The following is a 24768-nucleotide window of genomic DNA, read 5'->3' as shown; positions in this document are numbered from 1 at the left end:
ACAGGATCTTAAACAGAGCTGAGAATGTTCTGGTTGAACACGTTGTGTATGATCTATTTATATCGAGCATTCCGTGCGATCATATACCAAGACGTACTATATGAACTGTAAATGACATGTATCGGCATGATCCGAAACGCCTTCCTCATTATGAATAATAAACGTACCAACTCCATTGTCTAATAACGTTGATGATATCTTCCTTTCTTCTCCTACTCTCCCAAGACCTGTGTTCGGGTAAAATAGTATTGTGAATCAAGATCGGCATATATAATGTCTAATAACAGTTTGATGATATCTTTCTTATTTCTCCTACTCTTCCCAGGCTGTGACTGGTGTTCAGGTATGTTCTATGCATGATCAATAACATATATTATTTATTTGAAGTAATATCATAGCTTCCATTTGACTCTGCTGTATTTATCTAGCATTTATCATAGGTGATTTCTAATTTTATTACTAGAAGCATATCTTTTTTTGCTAGTAATGTAACCTGCAAAACAATGCCTAAAAAGCACTTTAGCTCAATCAGTTTTTAAGCTGTAAACGGTGTCTTTTTAACCATAATATAATAATAATAATGCTATTGTTTATGTGGTATATTATATTATGTTATATATTTTGTTTTGTTTTTCTTTTCCTACCTGATCAGCGACTCGAAACTTTTTTAGTCGAGCTCAATGGAAGATGACGTAATTAAATTTACAAACAAACAAGACCCTGGTCGTGGCAGAATAGACCGGGGTTTGTGACGGTTTACTAGTATCAGAGCCTCTAAGAATCTAAAGGAGAAGTAGAAATAAGTTGCAAAAAAAAAGAAAAAAAAAAAAAGGAAAAATAGGCGGTAAAATAGGCGAACCAATATGGACGTGCAAGGAATAAGACGCGCCTAATCATATGTCATCAGTCATGTCTTATCCAACATTATAGCTAGGCTGTTGAGAACTGATAGCCAATCACAGGCGATTCTCTTTGACTGGACAAGGGACAATGAAACTTCGAAAAAGGCTGCCCATTATTGTAACTCTATGCCATGTCATCGTTGTTTCGATGAGGGGTAGCAATGCTCGTGCTTTGCAGCTTCCAGAGGAAAATGCAACTAACGTACCCCCTTTTAAATCTTTTCAAACTAAATCAGCTGTGCATAGAAAAGGGGAGGTAATCTTTTCTTTGATGTACCTTGTGTTGAGCTTAACAAACGACGAAAAAGGCAGACGTTTTCTATTTCACTAACATTTAAAAAAAATAACAGATTTTTTTATATTTTTTAGGGAAAAGGGTACCCTTTTCACACAATCGGAAAATAGAGTTGTATAATGAAAAAGGGTAGACTTTTCTATATTGCATCATTTGCCAAAAATTATAAAACTGGGAAAAGAGCCCGAATTGAACGACCTTCATTTAATAATTAAGTGAAAAGTGGAATTGCCGGAATGTTCCACTGATTATAAACCCGTAAAAAAATTTACTCTAATCGAATAATCATACCTTGAAAAAGGTTAGCAATTAAGACTTTTAAGTAAAATTAATTTAAATTGTCGTAGCCTGCGAAGCGGCCTTGTCCCTCTGCATTAGTTAATCTGTCTACCTTGCAAGTTCCACAAGCCACCGAATCTAATCGTCAGCTGTTTTCGAAAATATTATGTCAACCTAAATTCAAAACCTTGGAAAACATAGTGATTTGATATGCAATCTCAGGATAAATCAGTTGACAAAATGATTTAATTTTATCCACACTTAGCAGTACTTATATGTCGACAAGGGGGTCGACAGGGCAGAAAAACGGTTTTTGGCCTTTCGCCATAAGGACAGCTTTACGTATTTAAGCTCAGTATTTTGTAAACACGTTCTTTTGGAGCCAAATAGCAAAATATCAAATGCGCCCAAAATTTATTGAATGCGTATTTGAGATATAAAGCCGTGTACTTTGGGAGAGGTTATATTTTGATCAGCAGAAAAACTGATATTTTCGTGAATACTAAGTAGATTTACTCTTAGAATTCGACAAAATGTCGTCACAAGTTTCGAGCAGCAGTGACACCAATTTGGAGTATTAAACTCAGTTAAATAAAAAAATCGTGAAAGTAGCGGGCTTGTCGTTTTTCTGCCCTGTCGACAAAGGGACATATCTTGCATTTAAATGAACATTTCCATGAACGATTGCTTTCAGTCTTGATGTTCTCATAACTAGAATTATTCGTCGTGTTTTTATTTTCTGCTGGTTTTTTGTGCTCTTATTTCTTTGTATCCTAAAGCAGTTTTGGTTGTTAAGTAATAAGTACAGACCTAGCCAGGCGGGCAGGCGGGCAGCTAAACAGATAAATGCTATATTACAAACAGCCCGTGAAAAATAAAACATTGTGAGTCTCATTTGCCCAATAAACTTCAATCCACAGGTTCCATCATCACAGGATTTTTTGACGAACCATTGGATCTTTCCTGTAATGAAAATAATGATACTAAGCAACCAATAGAAAAGCTAATTGTTACTCTTCACTTGAGAAATACTACTGATACAACTATAACTAAATTTGTTTCATACGATGGTACCAAAGTTTGCAATGAAGATCATTGGCTGTATCATATATGCCTGTCACAGGTGACGTCATATTTGACCAAAGATGATCAAGTCCATTTCGTTATCATGAATCCTCCACCAATACTCAATAATTGGGAGACTTACTGTGCGTATGAATACAAGGATAAGAACATCCTTAGTCCAGGACGAACGATTAAACTTCAAGGTTTGTAAACAATTGCTGTGTATGACCATGCATATATTTTACAACCATCACTCCTGTATATTACGTACGGGGCTCTTCCGTGAGGTTCGCTCAAGATCCACACACACTATTCACAATATACAGCACTTAACTCACATGTTGATTTTTACTGCTATTTTCATAAACATACGAACTCTGTGTCTCCGAGCTGCAGGCTGAAATTTGGTTTTTCTCTGCCGCCAGTCAAAACATAAAAGGTACCGACTGATAAGGTTTGATTGACGGCAGCGAAAAACCAAATTTCGTGCAGCTTGCAGCTAGCGAGTTTGCAATTTCATTATGAAAACAGCAGTAATAGGAAATCCCCCGTGACAAAGATGATGATCATCATCATTGTCCTTGTCCTTGTCCTTGTCCTTGTCCTTGTCCTTGACATACGTATTTTACATCGTTTCCAATTAATTGATTCAAGCTGATCTTTTCGATCCAACAGACAGGATTAAACGCAACGTTGGTGGAAGAATATATTTTAATCGTTCTATCCCGCAAAACGAATGCAAGTCGACAAAGGTCGTTTTGAAATTCAACAATAAAGATGTTAAAGCGGTCAACGTCACAAAATCAAGTAATGAATTTGCTTGTGTGAACGATAGTGGATATTGTAAAGTCTGTCAGGAGCACATGAATTTATCGTACGTCAACGGCAGCAGCGTCGTCTTCGTTTTGGAAAAGACACCAGCCTCCCTTAACAACACCAAACTACATTATGCCTTAAAGTACTTTGGCTGTTTTAAGGAAAACTATAAAGATGAATTAGGGATCATTATTTTCCTATATAAGCAAAACGGCAAGTACACCTTCTTCCAAGTTTTAATGATATCCCGTTGCGTTCTTGTGTGTGTGTGAAACTCTTCTACGTGAATGAGTGCATGTGACCATTTTGACAGAAATTCAAAAGCTAGTGCTCGCGTCACCTTAAGGTTTTTTAGAAGGTAGGTAGGTAGGTAGGTAGGTAGGTAGGTAGGTAGGTAGGTAGGTAGGTAGGTAGGTAGGTAGATAACTTTATTTAATCTCGATACATCTCGATGTCTTTCCTGATATCATGCTCCAATCCCAAATAGGAGAAAATGATTAGATATGCAAATAAAAGTCACCAATTATTGTATATGTTATTAAATCTTACAATTTAAACATTTCAGCTCAAAAATATTTGAAACTTTTTCAATTTGCTATGAACTTTAAGAAAATAAGATTTTAAACACATTTTACTAAATTCTATGCAAAATATATTTTCGTCACGTGACCATGCGGCAGATGTCAGTTGCGAGGGTAATTTCACTGACGCCATGAATTAATTATATTATCAAAGATTCCAGAAATCACTTCAACATGGAAGCAAACTTATTTCTTCATCTGATAAGTTTCATTCTACTAATCTTTGATTGGGAAATGTCAAAGGTAAATCTATAAATAATATCAAGAAGCTAAGTTTTTCATTCGTATTAGGATAGATGAATGAATTGAAAGTCCTTTAATTCAGTTGTCGAAAGTTCTGCTAACTTCTAGCTAGCATTCGCGTTTTTTGTATAAACAATTTCGTAAGAAAAATAAAAGCTTTAAAAGAAGACGAGGAAATTTGAATAACCTTAAAATCAGAGACAAAATTTGATATCACCGAAACTAGTTTTGGAAATGAATATATAATACTAAAATGGAGTGGTTTAAAAAATCTATAAATCACAAAACAAGTAAAACTGTGACTTCATGTCTGATGGAAACGTCATCGCATACTTGTAAGAAGGAGTTGAAACGATAATGCAACGAATTCATGTTACTAAACATATATACGACGGACTTTATTTTAATAGACGAGTGAATTATTTCTGAACCCCCCTAAATCACTAATAACGTTTACGATAATCTGATAAGCACGCCTTGAAAGCTGTTAACAAGACTCTAAGTAAATTAGCCGAATAGAATTGTCGACATTGTCGCAATGGCTCTATGTTAAAACTAACGGCATCAGTTAACTGTAATCTGTCTAATCTTGCAAGCTATACAAGCCAACTTCAAACGCAATTTTCTGAGACATCCTAAAGATCTTGCAACAAAAGTTATCAATCATGATCAAACTTGACATGGAATCTCAGGAAAAACCAGTAGATTAAATAAATATAATTTTATCCAAAGTTAGCTTAATACTTAACTTATAATGCGACGGATCTATACAATATATCCTTTAGCGAAGGAGGGCCAGAATTATTACCCGACCTCGGTCCGCATATTCATATTTAAAACTAACGGCATCAGTTAACTGTAATCTGTCTAATCTTGCAAGCTATACAAGCCAACTTCAAACGCAATTTTCTGAGACATCCTAAAGATCTTGCAACAAAAGTTATCAATCATGATCAAACTTGACATGGAATCTCAGGAAAAACCAGTAGATTAAATAAATATAATTTTATCCAAAGTTAGCTTAATACTTAACTTATAATGCGACGGATCTATACAATATATCCTTTAGCGAAGGAGGGCCAGAATTATTACCCGACCTCGGTCCGCATATTCAAGACCTTGGGAATAATGGGACCAGGTTGTTAATTTAGCAATCCATTATCCAAGGATACCGGACAGCGCCAAGGAAGAGAAGTATTTTTTGTATAACAGAATACAGAATAAAAGAATGAGTATGAAGGAAATGTGTGAGGAGACAGGAAATTCAGAAAAAACGTTTCTGAGTTCCAGATAGGAATCGAACCCACCACCTTCCTTATCATAGAATGAAAGAAATATAACATTTTCATTAACGATATTATCAGTAGGAGAATTGATTTAACATAATACACCGTATGGTTTCATCACAAACCATACGGTGTATTAAGTTAAATCAATTGTCCTACTGTTCGATTCCAAACACCGATGCGGTTAACTAGTTTATCTAGTCTCTACCATAACGATATTACCATATTGGTTTTGTGCTCCTTCTTGAATTTAAACATTTTAAGCTCAAAAATGTTTGGAATTTTTTCAATTTGCTATGAACTTTAAGAAAATAAGTTTTTCAACACATTTTACTAAATTCTATGCAAAATTTATTTTCGTCACGTGACCATGCGGCAGATGTCAGTTCCGACCGTAACTTCACTGACGCCATGAATTATTTATATGATCCATAATTCCAGAAATCACTTCAACATGGAAGCAAACTTATTTCTTCATCTGATAAGTTTCATTCTACTAATCTTTGCCTTGGGAAATGTCAAAGGTAAATCTATAAATAATATCAAGAAGCTAAGTTTTTCATTCGTATTAGGATAGATGAATGAATTGAAAGTCCTTTAATTCAGTTGTCGAAAGTTCTGCTAACTTCTAGCTAGCATTCGTTTTTCGTATAAACAATTTTGTAGAAAAAAAAGCTTTAAAAGAAGACGAGGAAATTTGAGTAACCTTAAAATCAGAGACAGAATTTGATATCACCGAAACTAGTTTTGGAAATGAATATATAATACTAAAATCAGTGTAGTTGTTTAAAAAATCTATGAATCACAAAATGAGTAAAATTGTGACTTCATATCTGATGGTAATGTCATCGCATACTTGTAAGAAGGAGTTGAAACGATAATGCAACGAATTCATGTTACTAGACATAATACGACGGACTTTCTTTGAATAGTCGAGTGAATTATTTCTGAACCCCTAACTAATAACGTTTACGATAATCTGGTAAGCACGCCTTAAAAGCGGTTACCGCCATTCTCAATCACACGCGCCCTCTAGCTATTGTTTCCGTCGCAACGAAGAGAGGTGTTGGTGGACGTCAATCACAAGGCATTTCCATAACATTGTCGGAAAACACAAAGCTATAAGGGCACGTGCCTATTGAATTTTAAAAAGGTATTTTTACAATTTAATAAGAAAACTAGTTGTAAAAGACAACGTTTCCCTGTCATATCCTAACTTAACAAACAATCAGACTCTATTAGAGCGAAAGTTTTCATTTATTTTTTTTTCTTTTGCCTTTTGTCGTTTTCTCTCTTGATTCTCATTGTTATGCGCTTTTATTGTCATTTTTTCACTTGATTTAATTTATTTCATTGTTATTCATTGAACTTTAGAGACTAAGTTTTATGACTCTACCGGTGAAATAGAGCAGGCGGGATGTTGGGAGAAACATGTCGACATATTATTACTCGGGCTACCCGCAGGGTAAGCCCGAGTCTAGGTTTACCATTTGCCAATCTGTCGTGCAACGTTTTGGAAATCACAGGTAGCCCAGCGATCACGTGGTTTACTACAGGTAGTTCAAGAGCTGTCACGTGGTTTCAAATTACCCAGAAGCCTTTTCTTATAATTACTTCGATGCCAAGTGACAGGAAGAAGCATTTTTGTGGCTACTTAACACATGACGTCATCAACCACGTGACTACATTAAAACTGTAATAACTCTACAAATATTTGACCAACGTCAGTCAAACTTGGACAGACATACATTGCCGGACATTGCTTACACACGGGTGACAATCATGTGACATATGACGTCATCAACCACGCGACTACATTAAAATTGTAATAACTTTACAAATATTTGACCACTGTCAGTCAAACTTGGACATACATACATTGCCGGACATTGCTTACACACAGTGCCAATCATTTGACATATGACGTTATCAGTCACGTGATCACATGAAAAACTGTTATAACCATATCAAACTTTCCACATAGAAAAGTTGTCGTTCCGCTCGAGCCGTTTCTTTTACCATATATGGAATGTACTTACCATATTAGGAAATTGGAATATAATTTTCTTCACTAAATAGGCGAATGTCTTGCTCAAAACTGCTCAAATTTACAGTAAATCGAGTGAAAACATCACTAACTAGTCAGCCATCTTGGTTTTGGCCGAAAAAAGACTGGAAATTGTGTAGGGGAGGGGAGCGTGGTTTGTCACCACAGGAAGCCCGCGAATGACAACAATTGTTTGATATGTTTACAAATATTTGACCAATGTCAGACATACATTGCCGGACCAACTCTCAAAGCTTGTATATGGGCTTCCTGTGATGCCGTTTGGTCTGAAAAAATAACAGTAGCCACATGCAGGCTTTGCTTCCGTTTTTTTAAAGAAGTCCCAAAAAACAGTCTGTATCAGTTACTCCTATTGTAGCCCGAGTAGCGCTCTCAGAGCGTCTAGTTTACCATAAAGTCGATCTTACCAGGTCATTTGATATTGTTAGCACTGGAAAAGATCTACATTGGAAAAAATTGCCCATGCAATTTGGAATATTTGCTCTTTTCGGTCTTTTTCCTCTCTTTCCAAAGCAAAAGGTTGTTCTTATAAGTAAAGCTATATAGCACAAGTAAACTGCCTGACAAAACATCCTAAATGACCCGTAAATCTTCTGTTCTTTCGCTAACTAGTAGTTAGCACGTGTTTTCGAGGCTACGAAACCTAAAAACCATAAGAGGCGAATGTATAGCCCAACAGATAGTATGAGCTTATAAAATCAGCAATGATTACGGTTCTAAATTTTAAAAAATTCACTATGAATTATATACCAAAATGTTCAGGAAAGCCCGGGGTTTTCAAATCCACTTCTGTTTTTTTAACAGGCTCTGTTTTATATCAAGGAGAGACGATTTTCTAGCTCGACCCCGGTTATGTCATGCATTTTCTCTTGTAAAATACGTCCAATAGCGTACATTCAACTCAAAAAGTACGGTGGTTTTTTCAATAGAATTCAATCTAAACCATATAATACAGTCCGTGAATAGTTGAATTAACTGAATCCACTTCTGTTTTTTGCCTAGATAGTCATTATTTTGAGAAAAGATCCAAAAACCGTGTTTTTGAGACATAATTTGTATGGGCTCACATGAGGGGGCGTGAGCTTGAAATCGCAGCTGACCAAATGTTAACAGATTTTTTCTGATGAATAAATAAATAGATAAAATATTGTAAATCTCATTTGCCCAATAACCTCCAATCCACAGGTTCCATCATCACAGGATTTTTTGACGAACCATTGGATCTTTCCTGTAATGAAAATAATGATACTAAGCAACCAATAGAAAAGCTAATTGTTACTCTTCACTTGAGAAATACTACTGATACAACTATAACTAAATTTGTTTCATACGATGGTACCAAAGTTTGCAATGAAGATCATTGGCTGTATCATATATGCCTGTCACAGGTGACGTCATATTTGACCAAAGATGATCAAGTCCATTTCGTTATCATGAATCCTCCACCAACACTCAATAATTGTGAGACTTACTGTGCGTATGAATACAAATATTCGACTACCGACAGTCTTAGTCCAGGACCTGTTCGAACGATTAAACTTCGAGGTTTGTAAACAATTGCTCTGCATGACCATGCATATATTTTACAACCATCACTCCTGTACGTACATTACGTACGGGGCTCTTCCGTGAGGTTCGCGCAAGATCCACATACACTATTCATAATATACAGCACTTAACTCACGTGTTGATTTTTACGGAGGGAGAATTTACTGCGATTTTTATAAACATGCGAACTCTATGAGATTTTGTAATGATTTAGGACCACAATTATTATTATTATTATTATTATATCATCATCATCATAATCATCATCATTGTTATCGTTATCATTATCGTTTTTGTCATTGTCATCATCATTGTCATTGTCATTGTTAACTATGACGATGAATTGGGGATCATTATTTTCCTATATAAGCAAAAGGGCAAGTACACCGTCTTCACAGTTTCGAATGTCCCGTTAATTGTGTGTGTGAAACTCTTCTACGTGAATGATTGTGACCATTTTGACTGAAATTCAAAAGCTAGTGCTCGCGTCATCTTAAGATTTTGATTGTTCTTGTTGTTCTTGTTCTTGTTTTTGTTTTTTTAAATATTGTTGTTGCTGTTGTTGTTGTTGTTTTTGTTGCTGTCATCGTTGTTGAGGTTCACTTATCCCAATTAAAGATAATTTCTTTATTGGTTTCAGAAACTATGGCAACTACTGCAGCTACAGCAGCTACAGCAACTACAGCAGCTACAGCAACTACAGCAACTACAGCAACTACAGCAGCTACAGCAACTACAGCGACGATGACCCCAACAAAAGAAACGACGACCCCAACAAAACAAGGTTAATAATATTTATTATTCTATTGTCAGTTGGAAACAAATGATAAATACCACAGAAATACAGTAAAAACCCGCGTATAAGAACCTAAAATTTAAGAACCAGTTAGGCTAAAATTTCATTTTTAAGCACCCTTCACATAAGAACCATTTTAGGCTAAAATCCTAAAACAGGTTCTTATTTTTAAAAAAGAAAAAAAAAATAGAATCAATCCTTCAAAAATATGTTTATAACAGTCTGTACACAATAATGCTATAAACACTATAACTGTACATGGTTACTGTAAAGAACATGTCCTCACTGAATAAAAACATCCAACTTAAAATGAAACTTTATTTCATTTCTTGAACAAAAGTTAAGAACCTAATTAAGAACCTAGTTAGCCTAATTTAACACTAAATACCATTTACATAAGAACCTGTTTAGGCTAACTTGAAAAAACCTAGGTTCTTATACGCGGGTTTTTACTGTAGTGAACATGGTGCATTGTGGTCTATAGCTTAGGTACAAACATCTCTTGTTCATCATGCCTTATATAGTGGTGTTGGTACATGGTACCGAAGCTAGACCACAAATGCACATCATTTGACGAATTCATAAAAGATTCAGTTGTGCTGACATGATATTGAAAAGAAAAAAAACTTTTGGCTGATCAAAAACACAGAGAAAGGTTAATTATGATTGTTGTTTGATTACTGAGCAAGCCCAAAACAAATGGCGAATATCACAGGGTCTCACAGTTATCTGTGGTTTGGTCAGCTTTACATGAATCTTTTATTTTAAAAAAAGAATATCGAGATAGCGAACTAGGTGCATTGTGGTATAGCTTGGGTACAAACATCTTTTGTTCATCATGTTTTATTCGGTGTTTTTTGATACCCAAGGTAGACCACCTGCACCTCGTTTGTCGAATTCAGAATCGATCCATCTGTTGTGCTGACATGATATTGAAAAAAAACTTTCATATTTTATCGCGCAAAAATAAAAAATAAAAATAAAAATCTCTGGGCTGATCTAAGTCAGGGTAGGCTAACTCCTCACAGATTAAACCCTGAAACACCCTCTGGATTGATCTAAGTCAGGGCGTGGCTAACTCAAAGATCAAACCCTAAAACAACCTCTGGGCTGATCTAAGTCAGGGCACGGCAAACTGACAGATCGAACCCTGCAACAACCTCTGGGCTGATCTAAGTCAGGGCACGGCTAACTCACAGATTGAACCCGGAAACAACCTTTGGGCTGATCTAAGTCAGGGCATGGCTAACTCACAGATCAAACCCGGAAACAAAACCTTCTTCGTCGCGACAGAAACAATCGCTAGAGGGTTTCAATATTTATAATCAACAAATGCTCTAATCAAGCGGCCCATAGTTTGTCGATAGTTTTAATTGATCAAAAGTATGTCTTTTCTTTATCCCACGCTCTTCCCTTTAGGACCTGTTCACAGACTTTATTGGATTTTTTTTAGCTCAGACATATTTTTCTTCTTTGTTTTTAAATGAAAAAGGTTTGACGGGTAAAGCAAAAGCTGGCATCGTTATTGGGTGTGTCCTTTTTGTTGCTATAGTGGTTGGAATTGTGTGCTGGTGGAAACGAATGTGTTGTTTTCGACAAAACAACAACCCGATCCCGACCAATGAGGATGACGTGAATGATGAAGATCGCCACGTTACAGTGCAAATCGAAACACTGTGGGCACCTAGAAATATTCTAGGAATGTTATATGGATCTCCTTTGGCCAATCAGAATTGACTTTCAAACAACAACATAACGGAAGGATAACAATAACGCTTCTGATTGGCCGATTAAACATTTATGAAATATTTCTAGATGCCCACTGTTTTTCGATTTGCACTGTTATTGGTTGACATGACAAAACGACACCAAGACCAAATCTTTTGTTGGTTAAAGTCAACCAAATTGATGGCTATGACGTCACATGCACCCTAAGAATTGCTTGCCACTCTAACTTTGATAAGTCTTCACATTCGAGCTCGTTAAAAAAATACATAGAGGATATTACATGGGCGCGCGGAGATACGAAATTTATAGTCCAGTAGCAGAGTCCGGAAAATAGGGGTTTCGTTCAACTCACAGGTTAGAAAAGGTTTGACACCAGATTTTAATAGCAAAAGACCTCTTGAATAACCCAGAGCAGTTTTTAATGTTGAAATGTGGTATAGGTTCCGAATTAGGGGGTGTTTTTGTCATGCAATATCGGATATCAGCATGAAATCGAGGCTGGTCATATAATCAGCTTTGCCTTCTCTTTTTAATTGCAAAAATTGTTCAAAATAGGAAATAAAGTAAAGCAACGATGAAGTAGAGTCATGAAAGACACTATTTGTGGTAGGGGATGTCACGTGACCAAACACGTGACCTGTCTTGAGACAAAATTTGGCAAGGAAATAGAGAATTTTCAAGTTTTTAAGCATTATTAAAGTTACAGTTTAATTTCAACAGGGTTTTTTTACTGTGTCTGACTCTCTTAGCTAATAAACATCATTTCAGATACTGAAAATACCCCTTTTAATGTAAAACGGTGCCACGGCTTGGCTTTTATGAGAGTAATAGTGCCAACATGAAAACGAGGCTAATTGAATGGTTGGCGCTTTCTCCTCTATTTCTTAGTAAACTTTGACCAAAACAGTCTTTCAAGTTAGTCCTCAAAGACATGAAGTTGTAAAATTTATATCCACTATATTAATAACGATCACGTGGCTGAAGATCACGTGAAGTGACTTATAAAAGTGAAGATAAAATAAGTTCAAGCATACATACTTCTGTGCGTCAGTCAGAATACTAATCGAACCTCATCCTGAAATTATAATTAATTAATCGTTGGATTTTTGAAGTGAAAAAAATTGACTATTGAATTTAATGCAATCCCTTAAAATCATGGAAGTGAGGCTGTTCAGCCTCGTGCTCATGCTTCTCCAGATCGAGGCTACCAGAATCCAAAATGGCGACCTACTCCATGGTATGATCTCTGTTGTGTCTGTAAGTGACCCTCTGTAAGTACCTTTATTCCTTTTCTTATCAATGATTTCATGATTCCTTATTGTTCTGTGTATAGTATAATGTAAACAGATAGTATTTTGGGAATGCTACTAAAAGCTACTTATTTATCATAAAGACTAAATAAAATGTTTTGAAAGATATAATTAAAAGTCATATCAAGCTTCACATGAAATGATATGCTTCAGTACTTGTATATCTGGCGATGTGTGCAAATGTCTTGCTGCTTTGTTGAATTTTTCAGTTAACTAATCTTTGAATTTATATTTTATATCAGTGATGGCTAACCAAGATGATAGATTTCCCCTCCCTCTTCCCCCCGTACCAAAGAAACAAAGGGTAACAGCAATCACAACTGACAATGAGAACAGCCAAGTAAAGAAGGAGGAGGAAAATAGATTTACTCGTTCGGTAAGAGCCCCTAGAGATTGGTCAAAATGTTTTATATGTAAAAACAAAACATATAAAAAAGAAAAAAAAATGCTAAATGTCTGCACATTTGAGGCATGTGATAGTATAAGGAAAGCAGCAGAAATTAAAGAAGATGTGGACATGCTGCACACTCTCCGAAGTATTAATTACGACCTTATAGCAGCCGAAGCGAAGTACCATAAGAACTGCTTTGCTTTGTATATCAGAAAGAAATCCTTAAAGTATCAAGATAGTAAAGGTGATTCGCTTTATGAAACTGCATTCCAGGAGATGGTGAAAGATATTGGAATAGGTATAAATCAAGGTAAAGCATACGACATGGCATCGCTACTTGATAAGTATAAAGGATTCCTTAAGAATAATGGTCTAAACGCAGACCGCTACACCAAGCAACGTCTTAAAGTGCGCTTACAAAAACACTTTGCTGATAGCATCGTGTTCCATCAGCCAAATGAACGAAATAAACCAGAAATTGTCTACTCTAGCGAAATAAAGGTACAAGATGTACTGAATGCCTGGGCACGATTCCAACAGGCTGAACCAAAAGAAGAAGAACCAGGCGAAGTTAAGAAAGAAGATATTCTTCGTGTGGCAAGCTATATCAGATACGAAATAAAAAAATGTAAGGGTATTACCACAAGGCCTCTTGACACGAAAGATATAAGTTTAGAGTCAACCAAACACTAGATACCTGACTGTCTTTATTGGCTAATACGGCTGCTCATTACGTCTGAAGGCAAGGGTGACTGGAAAGGCAGATCAAGCACGCGTACCAACATGGTAGAAGAACGACAAGTTTTGAGTATTGCACAAGACATCATCCATTGCTGCACAAACAGTCGTGTAAAGCTGCCAAAGCACGCGAAGTCTGGCTATGTGTGTTTACCACTTAACCTCATCAAAACAACTCATAGCACTTTTGAACCGGATGGGCCATTGCTGCTCCTACGATGAGGTCCGAGCAGTAGACACAAGCATTGCATTAGAAGTGCTACCCAAAGCAGAAAAACATGGTACAGTGATTCCTTCCAATATATCACCAGGCCCTTTTGTACAACTCGCCGCTGACAACAATGACCTGAATGAGGAAACTCTAGACGGCAAGAAAACTACACACGCTACCACCATGGTGGTTTATCAACGAAAAACGGTCCAGTTCCACCGCCGAACCCCCTTGTAGATCACACCAATAGAAGGAGATCCCTGCAGACATGTTTAAACGTTTACGAACTGCAAGATTGTTCTGCACATGGCAAGCGCCCTGCTGTTACAGCGTACATTAATGAGGTCGATCAGGAATGGTATAAAGGAGAGAACACGGCCTTCAGAGAAGCAAGTCGCACCGAAGGTATCTGGAAACTACTAAGACTAAACCCATCAAATGGAGAAGTAACAGAAGAGCAGCCTGTTCCAGGATGGAGTGGTTTTAATTCAATTCTATTCCCAGACATGCCAGGAGAAACTAACATTGGCTACTGCCCGATGATAGATGGTGCCTCAACTGAATTTAGTACTATATACACAGTTCTCAAACATGCCCAGATGATAAGCGCAAGCTTGGGCCAAGAAGACACTGTCATCACCTTTGATCTTCTTATCTACATAAAGGCAAAACAAATTCAATGGAGGTTTCCTGATGAATTTTCTGATGTTGTTATTCGCATGGGAGGTTTTCACATTGCGCTGAATTTCTTATCATTGATCGGAAAAAAGTACCTTAACTCAGGACTTGACGATCTCCTTATAGAATCTGGGGTATATGCTGCTGGAACAACAACTGCTGTTATCATGAAGGGCAAGTCCTACAATCGTGGAGTCAGAGCCCACAAGTTGCTAATGGAGGCTTTCTTCCGTCTGATGTGGAGAGCATTTGTTCAGTGGTATAACAACTCCCATGTCGACAGACACATTGAGGAAGAAGACGCCCTAAAGAAGATTACTGATGGAGTCAATGTCGTAAAGAACAAGGGTAACATATCCCAAACGATTCAAGACCTAGAAGCAGATCTGACCAATCTAACATCTTTGTTTAAAGCCTTCATATCAGAAGCTAAAGCCAAATCCAGGATGTTTTCCTTTTGGGAGCAGTATGGTTCTACGGTTAACGCACTTCTACAATTTATCAAAGCAGAAAGGATTGGGAACTGGGAGCTACATCTTTCCACTGTCGTAACTTTGACACCTCACTTCTTTGCAATGGACAGACCGAACTATGCCCGCTGGTTGCCCGTTTACCTTGCTGACATGCATCAACTCAAGACAAAGCATCCACCAGGAGTTTTCTACAGGTGGTCATTCTATTAGTCGCTCCGGTCAACCATTTTCACAAGTATGGACTGATATGGCTCTAGAACAGTCCATAAATGCTGATTCAAAGTCTTTGGGAGGAATTGTTGGAATATCCCAAAGTCCAGCGGCACTTGAAAGGTGGTTTTTGTCTATTCATGAGCGTGCGTCAGTGACCACAGCTCTAAAGAACATGTATGGAGTCCAAAATACCGAGCAAGGCACACACAAGGAAGCAACACCCAAACGAGTAAAGAGGGATGAGGATGATGTCAGGAAACTGATAAGCTGTTTCGACTCAGGCTTAATGACTAACCCGTTTGAAGATACAGATGCTCTTGTGAACTTTGCCACTGGTGTTGTTTTGTCCACGGATGTAGCAGAAATCCTTGTCAGTAGCACTGAAAAAGGGAGAGAACAAATGGAATCTTTCATTGAGGAACGAATTAACACCAACACAATAAGTTTTTGGGACCCTGTTCCAAGCCTTAAAGTGAGGACCTTCAGCTCCATATCTAAGAAAGTGCAAGTCAAAGCTACTAATGAAAAATTAGTCACAGTGAGCGCCGACAGGGACCTATTTGGAAGACTACTTATAGCTGCCAATGCCCGTAAGATAAATTTGAAAGAGGTCCTTTGCTACGAGCTTTCACCAATTCCGTGCGCACTTGCATATAATGATGGAAGTTTGAGGAAGACAACTAAGAGTGTCCTGATGACTATCTTGGAAAAAGAAATCAATATCCGTCCAAGACTTCCTCCATCAGTCCTACAGACCACTTATATCATTGATGGGATGGCATTAGTGCAAATGGCCAAGTCTGGTGGAGCAAGTACATTTGGTGATCTGTCACAAAAGTACTTCAGCATCTTTACAGCACCACTTTACCTTCACAGCTGCAACTGCACAGAGGTCCATATTGTTTTTGACCAATACTTGGAAGTTTCGATAAAAGCCGGAGAACGCTCAAAGAGAGGAGCATCAACTGCCCTTGAGGTACAGATAGGCGGCCCTTCCACTCCCGTACCCAAGCAATGGGGAAAGTACATCACCAACCAACAGAACAAGATCAATCTCTGTGACTTCTTAACTCACTCTTTGTGCAAGCTTGGGCAAGAGATGTTACCTTTCAACAAGAAAATGGTAATCGGAGGAGGATTCAAGGATGGAAAGAGGTGTGTGCAGATCACCAGAGGCTGTTGTAGAGAAATTACAGATCTGAAATCAGACCACGAGGAGGCAGACACGCGGTTACTACTGCACGCCAAGTATGTTTCCCAAGCAGAACGGAGGGTTGTCATACAATCACCCGACACTGATGTGCTCGTCATTGGAGTTGCACATTTCAGACGTCTAAGCTGTGAGGAATTGTGGTTTAGGACGGGTGTCAAAGATAAGACACGTTTCATTCCAGTGCACGATCTCTACCAAGCATTGGGCTCAGACATCTGTAAAGCACTTCCAGCCCTTCATGCTCTTACTGGCTGTGACTCCAACAGTGCTCTTGTTGGTGTTGGGAAAAAGAAGGCTTTGAAATGCTGAAACAAAGCAATGCTCACCAGGAAAGCCTAAGTCTACTAGGACAAGACCCAATACTTGACGAGACAACTGCTGGAAAGTGCGAGGCATTTATCTGTGACCTATACCCATGTTCGAAAAAGGCTCCAAGCATTGCAGATGAGAGGAGATATTTAATTTTCTGCCAGAAAAAGCAAAAGAACGAGCAGCTTCCCCCGACCTCAGACAGTTTGCAACAACACATACAGCGTGCAAACTATCAGGCATGTGTCTGGAGACGCAGTCTAACTGCTATGCAGAGTCTCCCTCAGCCAGAGGGTCATGGGTGGAAAATGGAAGGTGGCGTCCTACAACCAGTTTTAATGACAAAGGAGCCTGCACCAAAATGTCTGCTGGCACTAACCACCTGTCACTGCAAAAAATCAGAATGTCTCACCAATTGTTCTTGCAACAACACTGGTCTTGCTTGCACAGAGGCCTCCGATTGCATGGCAGATGAGTCGGCATGCAAAAATCCTAATGGTCTATTTTGCCAATATAGCAGCGACTCAGATGAAAGTGATTCAGATAAAAGTGACTCAGATGAAAGTGATTCAGATGATAGTGACTCAGAAGAAAGTGATTCAGATGATAGTGACTCAGATGAAAGTGCCTCAGATGAATCTGATTGAACCTCAACAATCTGTACTTTGAATGTGTTTGTAATATTTCAATGGATTTAATGTTTCAGACTAACTTCACGTGATCTTCAGCCACGTGATCGTTATTAATATAGTGGATATAAATTTTACAACTTCATGTCTTTGAGGACTAACTTGAAAGACTGTTTTGGTCAAAGTTTACTAAGAAATAGAGGAGAAAGCGCCAACCATTCAATTAGCCTCGTTTTCATGTTGGCACTATTACTCTCATAAAAGCCAAGCCGTGGCACCGTTTTACATTAAAAGGGGTATTTTCAGTATCTGAAATGATGTTTATTAGCTAAGAGAGTCAGACACAGTAAAAAAACCCTGTTGAAATTAAACTGTAACTTTAATAATGCTTAAAAACTTGAAAATTCTCTATTTCCTTGCCAAATTTTGTCTCAAGACAGGTCACGTGTTTGGTCACGTGACATCCCCTACCACAAATAGTGTCTTTCATGACTCTACTTCATCGTTGCTTTACTTTATTTCCTATTTTGAACAATTTTTGCAATTAAAAAGAGAAGGCAAAGCTGATTATATGACCAGCCTCGATTTCATGCTGATATCCGATATTGCATGACAAAAACACCCCCTAATTCGGAACCTATACCACATTTCAACATTAAAAACTGCTCTGGGTTATTCAAGAGGTCTTTTGCTATTAAAATCTGGTGTCAAACCTTTTCTAACCTGTGAGTTGAACGAAACCCCTATTTTCCGGACTCTGCTACTGGACTATTATCTTCGAGTGTTGAAAAGATCTCTCACAAGTGAGCGTAGCGAACGAGTGACAGATTTTCAACACGAGAAGATAAATTTCGTATCTCCGCACACCTATGTAATATTCTGAGAGTATGTGGACCGCGTGGCACTAATGAAATAGTAGAAGATAATATAATACCGCGACCTAACATCTATTTCACCCCGGCCTGCTCTCAGTCTGACCTCTAGCTCAGCTGGTAGAGCATCGGTAGTACAATTCCGAAGGTCGTGGGTTCGATTCCCAGCGAGGTCGGAAATTAATTTTTCCGAATTTAATTCCAAGGGCTTTCGCCCGGAATAACCTCGTTCCCAAGCACTACAACTTACCTATATTATCTTCTACTATTTCATTAGTGCCACGCGGTCCACATACTCTCATCTTTGCATCATAATTACCGCGACCTAACATCTATTTCACCCCGGCCTGCTCTCAGTCTGACCTCTAGCTCAGCTGGTAGAGCATCGGTAGTTCGATTCCCAGCGAGGTCGGAAATTAATTTTTCCGAATTTAATTCCAAGGGCTTTCGCCCGGAATAACCTCGTTCCCAAGCACTACAACTTACCTATATTATCTTCTATGTAATATTCTGTTTATTATATGATTATCAATGAAGTATGTTTTGGCTTTTTCAGGCAATTCTTTCCGTGAATTTTTGAATAGTCATCGCAATGGTGTTATTTTCACACGTGGAAATAACATCTTATTTTCACGTGTGAAGATATCAATTTTTCGAAATAGAGAAAATTAGATATTTCATTTGTAATTATATAATAAATATCGATATTTTATGAGAATGCTTTTAAAAAATTATAATTAGGTAAATGTTTTTTTAATTGATTTAGAGAGCTCTTTTTCGGGTAGAAAATATTTCGTGTGTTAATAATCTCCTAGGGGTTCCGGCTGAAAAGTCAATTACGTAACATAACTCCGTACCGTTTAGGATAATCTATTATTTATTTTTCTTCATTGAACAAACATGAACAGAAGAAACAAGATATTAAAGAAACCAAAATCATACGAGTGATTACGAAATTGCAAGACCGCGTAGCGGGAGTGCAATTTGTTAAGTATGATTTTGGTCCAAAATTGCAGGACACGAAGTTCGATTACCACTTAATCATATCCTTTTTGTAATCATACACAAGAAAAAGACACAATAAAGTGTGCAGAATAATCAATTTAATGTAGAAGAAGAAGTAAATCAATCAGGTTTTTCCTGGTATAAAATAAACGATTTATCAGCAAATCATTAAATATTCATAAATAATGCTAATCATTCTCTTCTCTGATTGGCTGAATATAAGAATTCTGTTCTGTGATTGGTTCTTTCAAAAAGAAAGTCGCTCCTAAGGATGCGATTTGGAAATTAATCACACTCCTTTGAACCAATCAGATTGCAGGATTTGGTAGTGATTACAAAAAGGATATGATTAGGGGTTGAAATCAACACGATTTTAAATTATGCATACCTTTTAGGGGTCTTTTTCAAAATCGACCGCCGAACACCCCTACTCGCGGAGTTGAGGGGTGGGGTTTCGCGGAGTTGCCCGGCCTCACTTTAATTGCCGGCATCAAGAAAAAAGAGAGATTTTGTAACGTAGCTGTCGATCTTGAAAATCCATTAAAATTTTTTTCTCAAAATGTCTTTACTGTATTATATTTATCTGTCTAATTTGTTTCCAATTTTCTTGCATGGCCTTTTCTCCCCTCTTCTTTTTTAAGCAAAACAACAACTTAACAGGGGGCAACAACCAAAGAAAGGGGCAAAAGCCGGTAAAAAGAGTAAATAAAATAAAGACAACGACAAAAAACAAAAACAAAAAAGACTTGAAAAAGCATAACCTTTGACCCAAACGAACAGTCACGTGATATCTATTGGTGTTGTGGGTATCCTGTGGTGGCAGGTCTCATGGGTTGAGACGGGTTCGTCTTTTTCTGTCCAGATTTACTAACTCGCTACATATTTGATTTTTTAACTCTCAAAACAGCTTCAAAACAGGTAAGCTTTGCTAGACATGATATTTATTCATTATTCTTTCTACAAGTTTTAAATTAAATATCGTTCAAGGTCTTCTTGTATTGATTCAACCAGCCAAGCATTTAGTCAAGTACCAATCTAAAGATAACATTCAAAAAAGAACATTTAAAAAAATCCTTCGGTTAATATTAATAAATCTTCTTAGGTGAATCTAATACTGTGTTATTTAAATATCAGTGTTAAAGCTTCATAACCCAAGGCATTGGTCCATTAATTTAGAATTGGTTTAAGATATTTTCTCACGTTTATCGAACCAAAAACTAAAAGTTTTCATGACCCGCATTGCTTGCGTGTTGTAAGCTCACATTCTTGCTGGAATAAGATTATTTAAAAATGTACAATGACCAGAAATACTTTATTTTGAAGTGATTTGTATCCTGTGTTGTCTGTTAAGCTGCCAGATATTGTTCAATATTTGTAAAAAATTACATGTAAGATCTCAATATTCTAATGTACGAATTGGCCCATAAATTACTGGTATATACTTGTCCAGTTGATTTACATATTTCATAAACAATTACCTGAAATTCCCTATAACCTATCAAGTTTTTTCTGGATCCCCCAATCTTTTAAATTCAATCTGTGAAATAGCTGTCCCCTGACGTAGAGCACAAGAAAACATATGCCTTTTTTGCTTTCTGTTTATCAAAAGGTTGGTCCATATATAGACCTTTCCCGAATTCGCTAGACTGATCATGAAACAATGGTTTCAACTCAATGTTGAACTTGAAAAATAAAAGAATCAAGTTCAGTCTCAACTTCAAACCATTGTCTCATATCAGGTCATCCAAGGGAATTCTGGAAAGGTTTATTACTGGTATATAAGCTTACTTTTGTCCAGTAAGGGTTGATTTATATATTTTAAGAACGTTACCTGAAATCCCCTATTATGTATCATGTTTTTTTCGGGATTCCCATCTTGCCCCACCAAAAATGCTATTTATGCACTAAAGTCCAATTCAGTCTGTGAAATAGCAGTGTGCCCTTATATATATGCCTTTTTTTTTGCTTTCTGTTTTCAAAAGTACTAGTTTCACAATGAGTGGTACTTGTGACAGCAGTGGACTTGAAGCGAAGCTCGAAAAACTTGTAAGTATCAACCATGAAGACTATTTATATGTGCGTTCTGTACATGCTTGGTACTGATAAGGTATACACTGAAATTAACAGATTTAATCTATCCAGTCCAAGTAATAACAAGCTGCTAACTTGACCCATTTTTTCGCCTCAACCTTAAAATTACTAATTTTGAACAACTTAGTAAATATAAAGTTTAATTTTCATTAATAGATACTTTTTTATTAATCAATGTATTTTTTGCAGGATATTAGTCAAACTGGTGACGAAAAACCTGCTCAAGTCAAGAAAAGGTTAGAATATTTTTGCAAACAACCACTATAAAGAAAGATATATTATATACTTTCTATTGTGTTCACTTTGTTGTATTCCATCAGAGCAGGACTTGTTTATGATGAGAGGATGAAGAAACATGCTAATATCTGGGACAAGTAAGTTTCCTCTGTCTGTCTGTCTGTCTGTAATTACTAAGTAAGAGATTGACCACATGTACGAAGAAGAATTATATGCACTCTATTGGGGCATAATGCGATTAGTATGGAAAAAACTGCACAACTCAGATAAATAGCAATCAAACAATCTCCTTTTCAGCAGTTTTCCCAGTGGAATGCAAATATTGCACCACAAAAAAAAAACTTGTGTAGCAGCTAGAGGAGGATCCACTAGTATCCCAGAATGCATTGTGAGTGAGAAATATGAGATATAATATATTGTTATTTAAACAGATAAAATAAGATATAATATATTTTTATTTAAACAGATAAAATTGTACTTAAGTAGAGTGTAGAGAGTAGAGTCATGCCTTTAGCAATGTCTATTTATAAATTCTTCAAGAAATTTAAAGGTACTTGTCAAAATAATGGAATACTTTTTGAGTACTTTCAGGTTCAGTACAGACCCTACAGCTGGCTGCTTTTATTTGTCAAATTAGTTGAACATGTCTTCATCAAATACTAACACCTTGGTATTAGTAATATTAGTGGTAGAAGTATTTTTACAAAAAGATTCATATCAACTAGTGAAAGTCAAAGAAAACAATAATAAGCGTGCAAAGGAACTTGGGATACTAGTGGATCCTCCTCTGTGGCACAGCCATGTTTGTTGGAACGGTAGATTTCCCCCCTGCATTAATAATCCTTGCATTTTTGAAAGTACTCCAGGAGTTAAATGGGCAGAAAGGCTTTTCTACTTGTGGGAATGAAGATGGTGGCTTAGTGTTACATGATAAGTGTTACAACTTAGATCTATTCTTTTTTTTTTAAAGCTGGAATATTTACATACATGGTTAACCTAATACAAGATTCTTCTACTATTTATTTACATGTATATATATCCATTCTAATACCTCAGTTTCAAGTACTCTTTTGCTTGAGATTTAGGATTTGTGTGTGGAGGCCAAAGGAGTTAAGAAATACCCAAAGAACAAAAAAAAGACAACCCATTATAATATGTTATTAGAAATAGTACTCTAGAACACATCACTACATTGATTTTAATCATGCTTAAGTTCTTCAGTAGCAAGACAGACTTCCCCATCCGGGACGAATTTTTTTCATGAAATCAATGAAGATGACCAGTACGCCCTACTGCCTCAGCTCTGTTTGGATCATACTCAGCAAGCAACCCAACTATAAGCCTCTCAATTATTGCCTTCCTTATAGACAGACCAAGAAAGAAAAAAAAAAAACATTTCTGGCCTACAAAAGCTTCACTCAGCTTCTTGTGCATGCATTCTGATGCGGGGTACTTCCATATTTGAAAACTGGAAACCTATGACCTAGTCTCAACATTCAAGGTCATCTAAAAATATGAGGTAAGGAGGAAAAACTGGAGGCAAGCCGACCCACCTTCTCCAAGGTTAAGTGAATGGTAAAATATTTTCAAATGATTTGAGTGATGCATGGAGATATCAAGGTTTATACTTTTCTAATTATTTTTAAACTCAAACACTTATTACTATGAGAAAACAAATTTGAATCAACCTTTCTATAAACCATGAGTAAGACAATGATGTTTTATGCAGGATTTTTAATTACTGCTCCAAAAAATTGAATTTCTGTATATTTAGTAATGCCTTCTTTGACATCACACTCATTAACATATAGTCTCTTACGCAGCCGCTATTAGTGTCGTCACGCAACGCTAAGTAGCATAGGGGAGCAAGCGTTGCGTGACGACACTTAAATTCTTCGATTGCACGTTACGTCATCGCGGCCATGTTGGTACCATTTAACAAATGATTTCTCATTAGCATCCATTCTGATTGTTAACGATACCACAATGGCCGCCATGTTTTTGTCTTTTAACTCTGTTGGGAATGCTTGCAACCCATCAATAGCGATATTGACGCTATATAATATATATATATATATAATTATTATTATTCATAGCGGCTGCGTAGGTGACTAACTGACATATTGGAAGAATAGCATATTAGAACACAAAGTAACTGGATTGCTTTAATTTTTTTTTATCTGGTTAGAATCCAAAACTCAAAATTCGAAATCTATATGCTATTAGTTATGGCGACCATCTATCTTGAGTGCCTACATAACTGAAATCTGGAAGAGGAGTCTTGTATCTAGATATTTGGTTTGGAAGCGTACCTGTAAGATGAAAAACAATAATAAAATATGCATGTCTTTACTGATATTGTGCTGCAATCCCAAATAGGAGAAAATGATTAGATATGCAAATAAAAGTCACCAATTATTGTATAGGTTATTAAATCTTACAATTTTGAGCTCAAAAATGTTTGGATTTTTTTCAATTCCTATCAACTTCAAGAAAATAAGATTTTCAACACATTTTACTAAATTTTATGCAAAATTTATTTTTGTCACGCGACCATGCGGCAGATGTCAGTTCCGACCATAATTTCACTGAGGCCATGAATAAATTATATGATCCAAAATTCCAGAAATCACTTCAACATGGAAGCAAACTTATTTCTTCATGTGATAAGTTTCATTCTACTAATCTTTGCATTGGGAAATGTCAAAGGTAAATCTATAAAAAATATCAAGAAGCTAAGTTTTTCATTCGTATTAGGATAGATGAATGAACTGAAAGTCCTTTAATTCAG

General features: G+C 36.8%; 1 protein-coding gene, 1 long non-coding RNA gene and 1 pseudogene across 3 annotated transcripts; all 3 read left to right on the top strand.

Moving 5' to 3' along the window:
* LOC116296152 (uncharacterized) lies at positions 1 to 12324 on the top strand. The gene is made up of 5 exons (XM_089039139.1): positions 1 to 343; positions 2397 to 2744; positions 3217 to 3570; positions 9724 to 9867; positions 11372 to 12324. The coding sequence occupies exons 1-5, from the start codon at positions 274 to 276 to the stop codon at positions 11614 to 11616; spliced, it is 1161 nt and encodes a 386-aa protein (XP_088895265.1). The 5' UTR covers positions 1 to 273; the 3' UTR covers positions 11617 to 12324.
* Positions 12325 to 13362: 1038 nt separating this feature from the next.
* LOC148906174 (uncharacterized) lies at positions 13363 to 18063 on the top strand (annotated as a pseudogene).
* A 450-nt stretch (positions 18064 to 18513) lies between these two features.
* On the top strand, positions 18514 to 24329 carry LOC148906173 (uncharacterized). Of its 2 annotated transcripts, none has more exons than XR_016121553.1 (5): positions 18514 to 20567; positions 21632 to 21695; positions 21930 to 21976; positions 22061 to 22114; positions 23345 to 24329. It is a non-coding gene; the product is annotated as an uncharacterized LOC148906173 (long non-coding RNA). The 2 variants fall into 2 exon arrangements; XR_016121552.1 differs by having other exon boundaries at positions 23191 to 24329.
* Positions 24330 to 24768: the final 439 nt, after the last annotated feature.

The sequence above is a fragment of the Actinia tenebrosa genome, unplaced genomic scaffold (assembly GCF_029948245.1).
Source record: "Actinia tenebrosa isolate PJP-AT-01 unplaced genomic scaffold, QUT_ActTen_1.0 PGA_scaffold6__47_contigs__length_16458017, whole genome shotgun sequence".
NCBI lineage: Eukaryota > Metazoa > Cnidaria > Anthozoa > Actiniaria > Actiniidae > Actinia > Actinia tenebrosa.
Note: the sequence above shows the minus strand (reverse complement) of the source record. Positions and strands in the feature narration are given on the sequence as shown.

What these genes read in the sequence shown, in the direction of transcription:
- LOC116296152 (XM_089039139.1), top strand. Translation starts at nt 274, where the DNA reads ATGTCTAATAACAGTTTGATGATATCTTTCTTATTTCTCCTACTCTTC. An exon ending in AGGCTGTGACTGGTGTTCAG is followed by an intron (nt 344 to 2,396) that starts GTATGTTCTATG and finishes TTCAATCCACAG; the next exon opens with GTTCCATCATCACAGGATTT. An exon ending in GACGACCCCAACAAAACAAG is followed by an intron (nt 9,868 to 11,371) that starts GTTAATAATATT and finishes TAAATGAAAAAG; the next exon opens with GTTTGACGGGTAAAGCAAAA.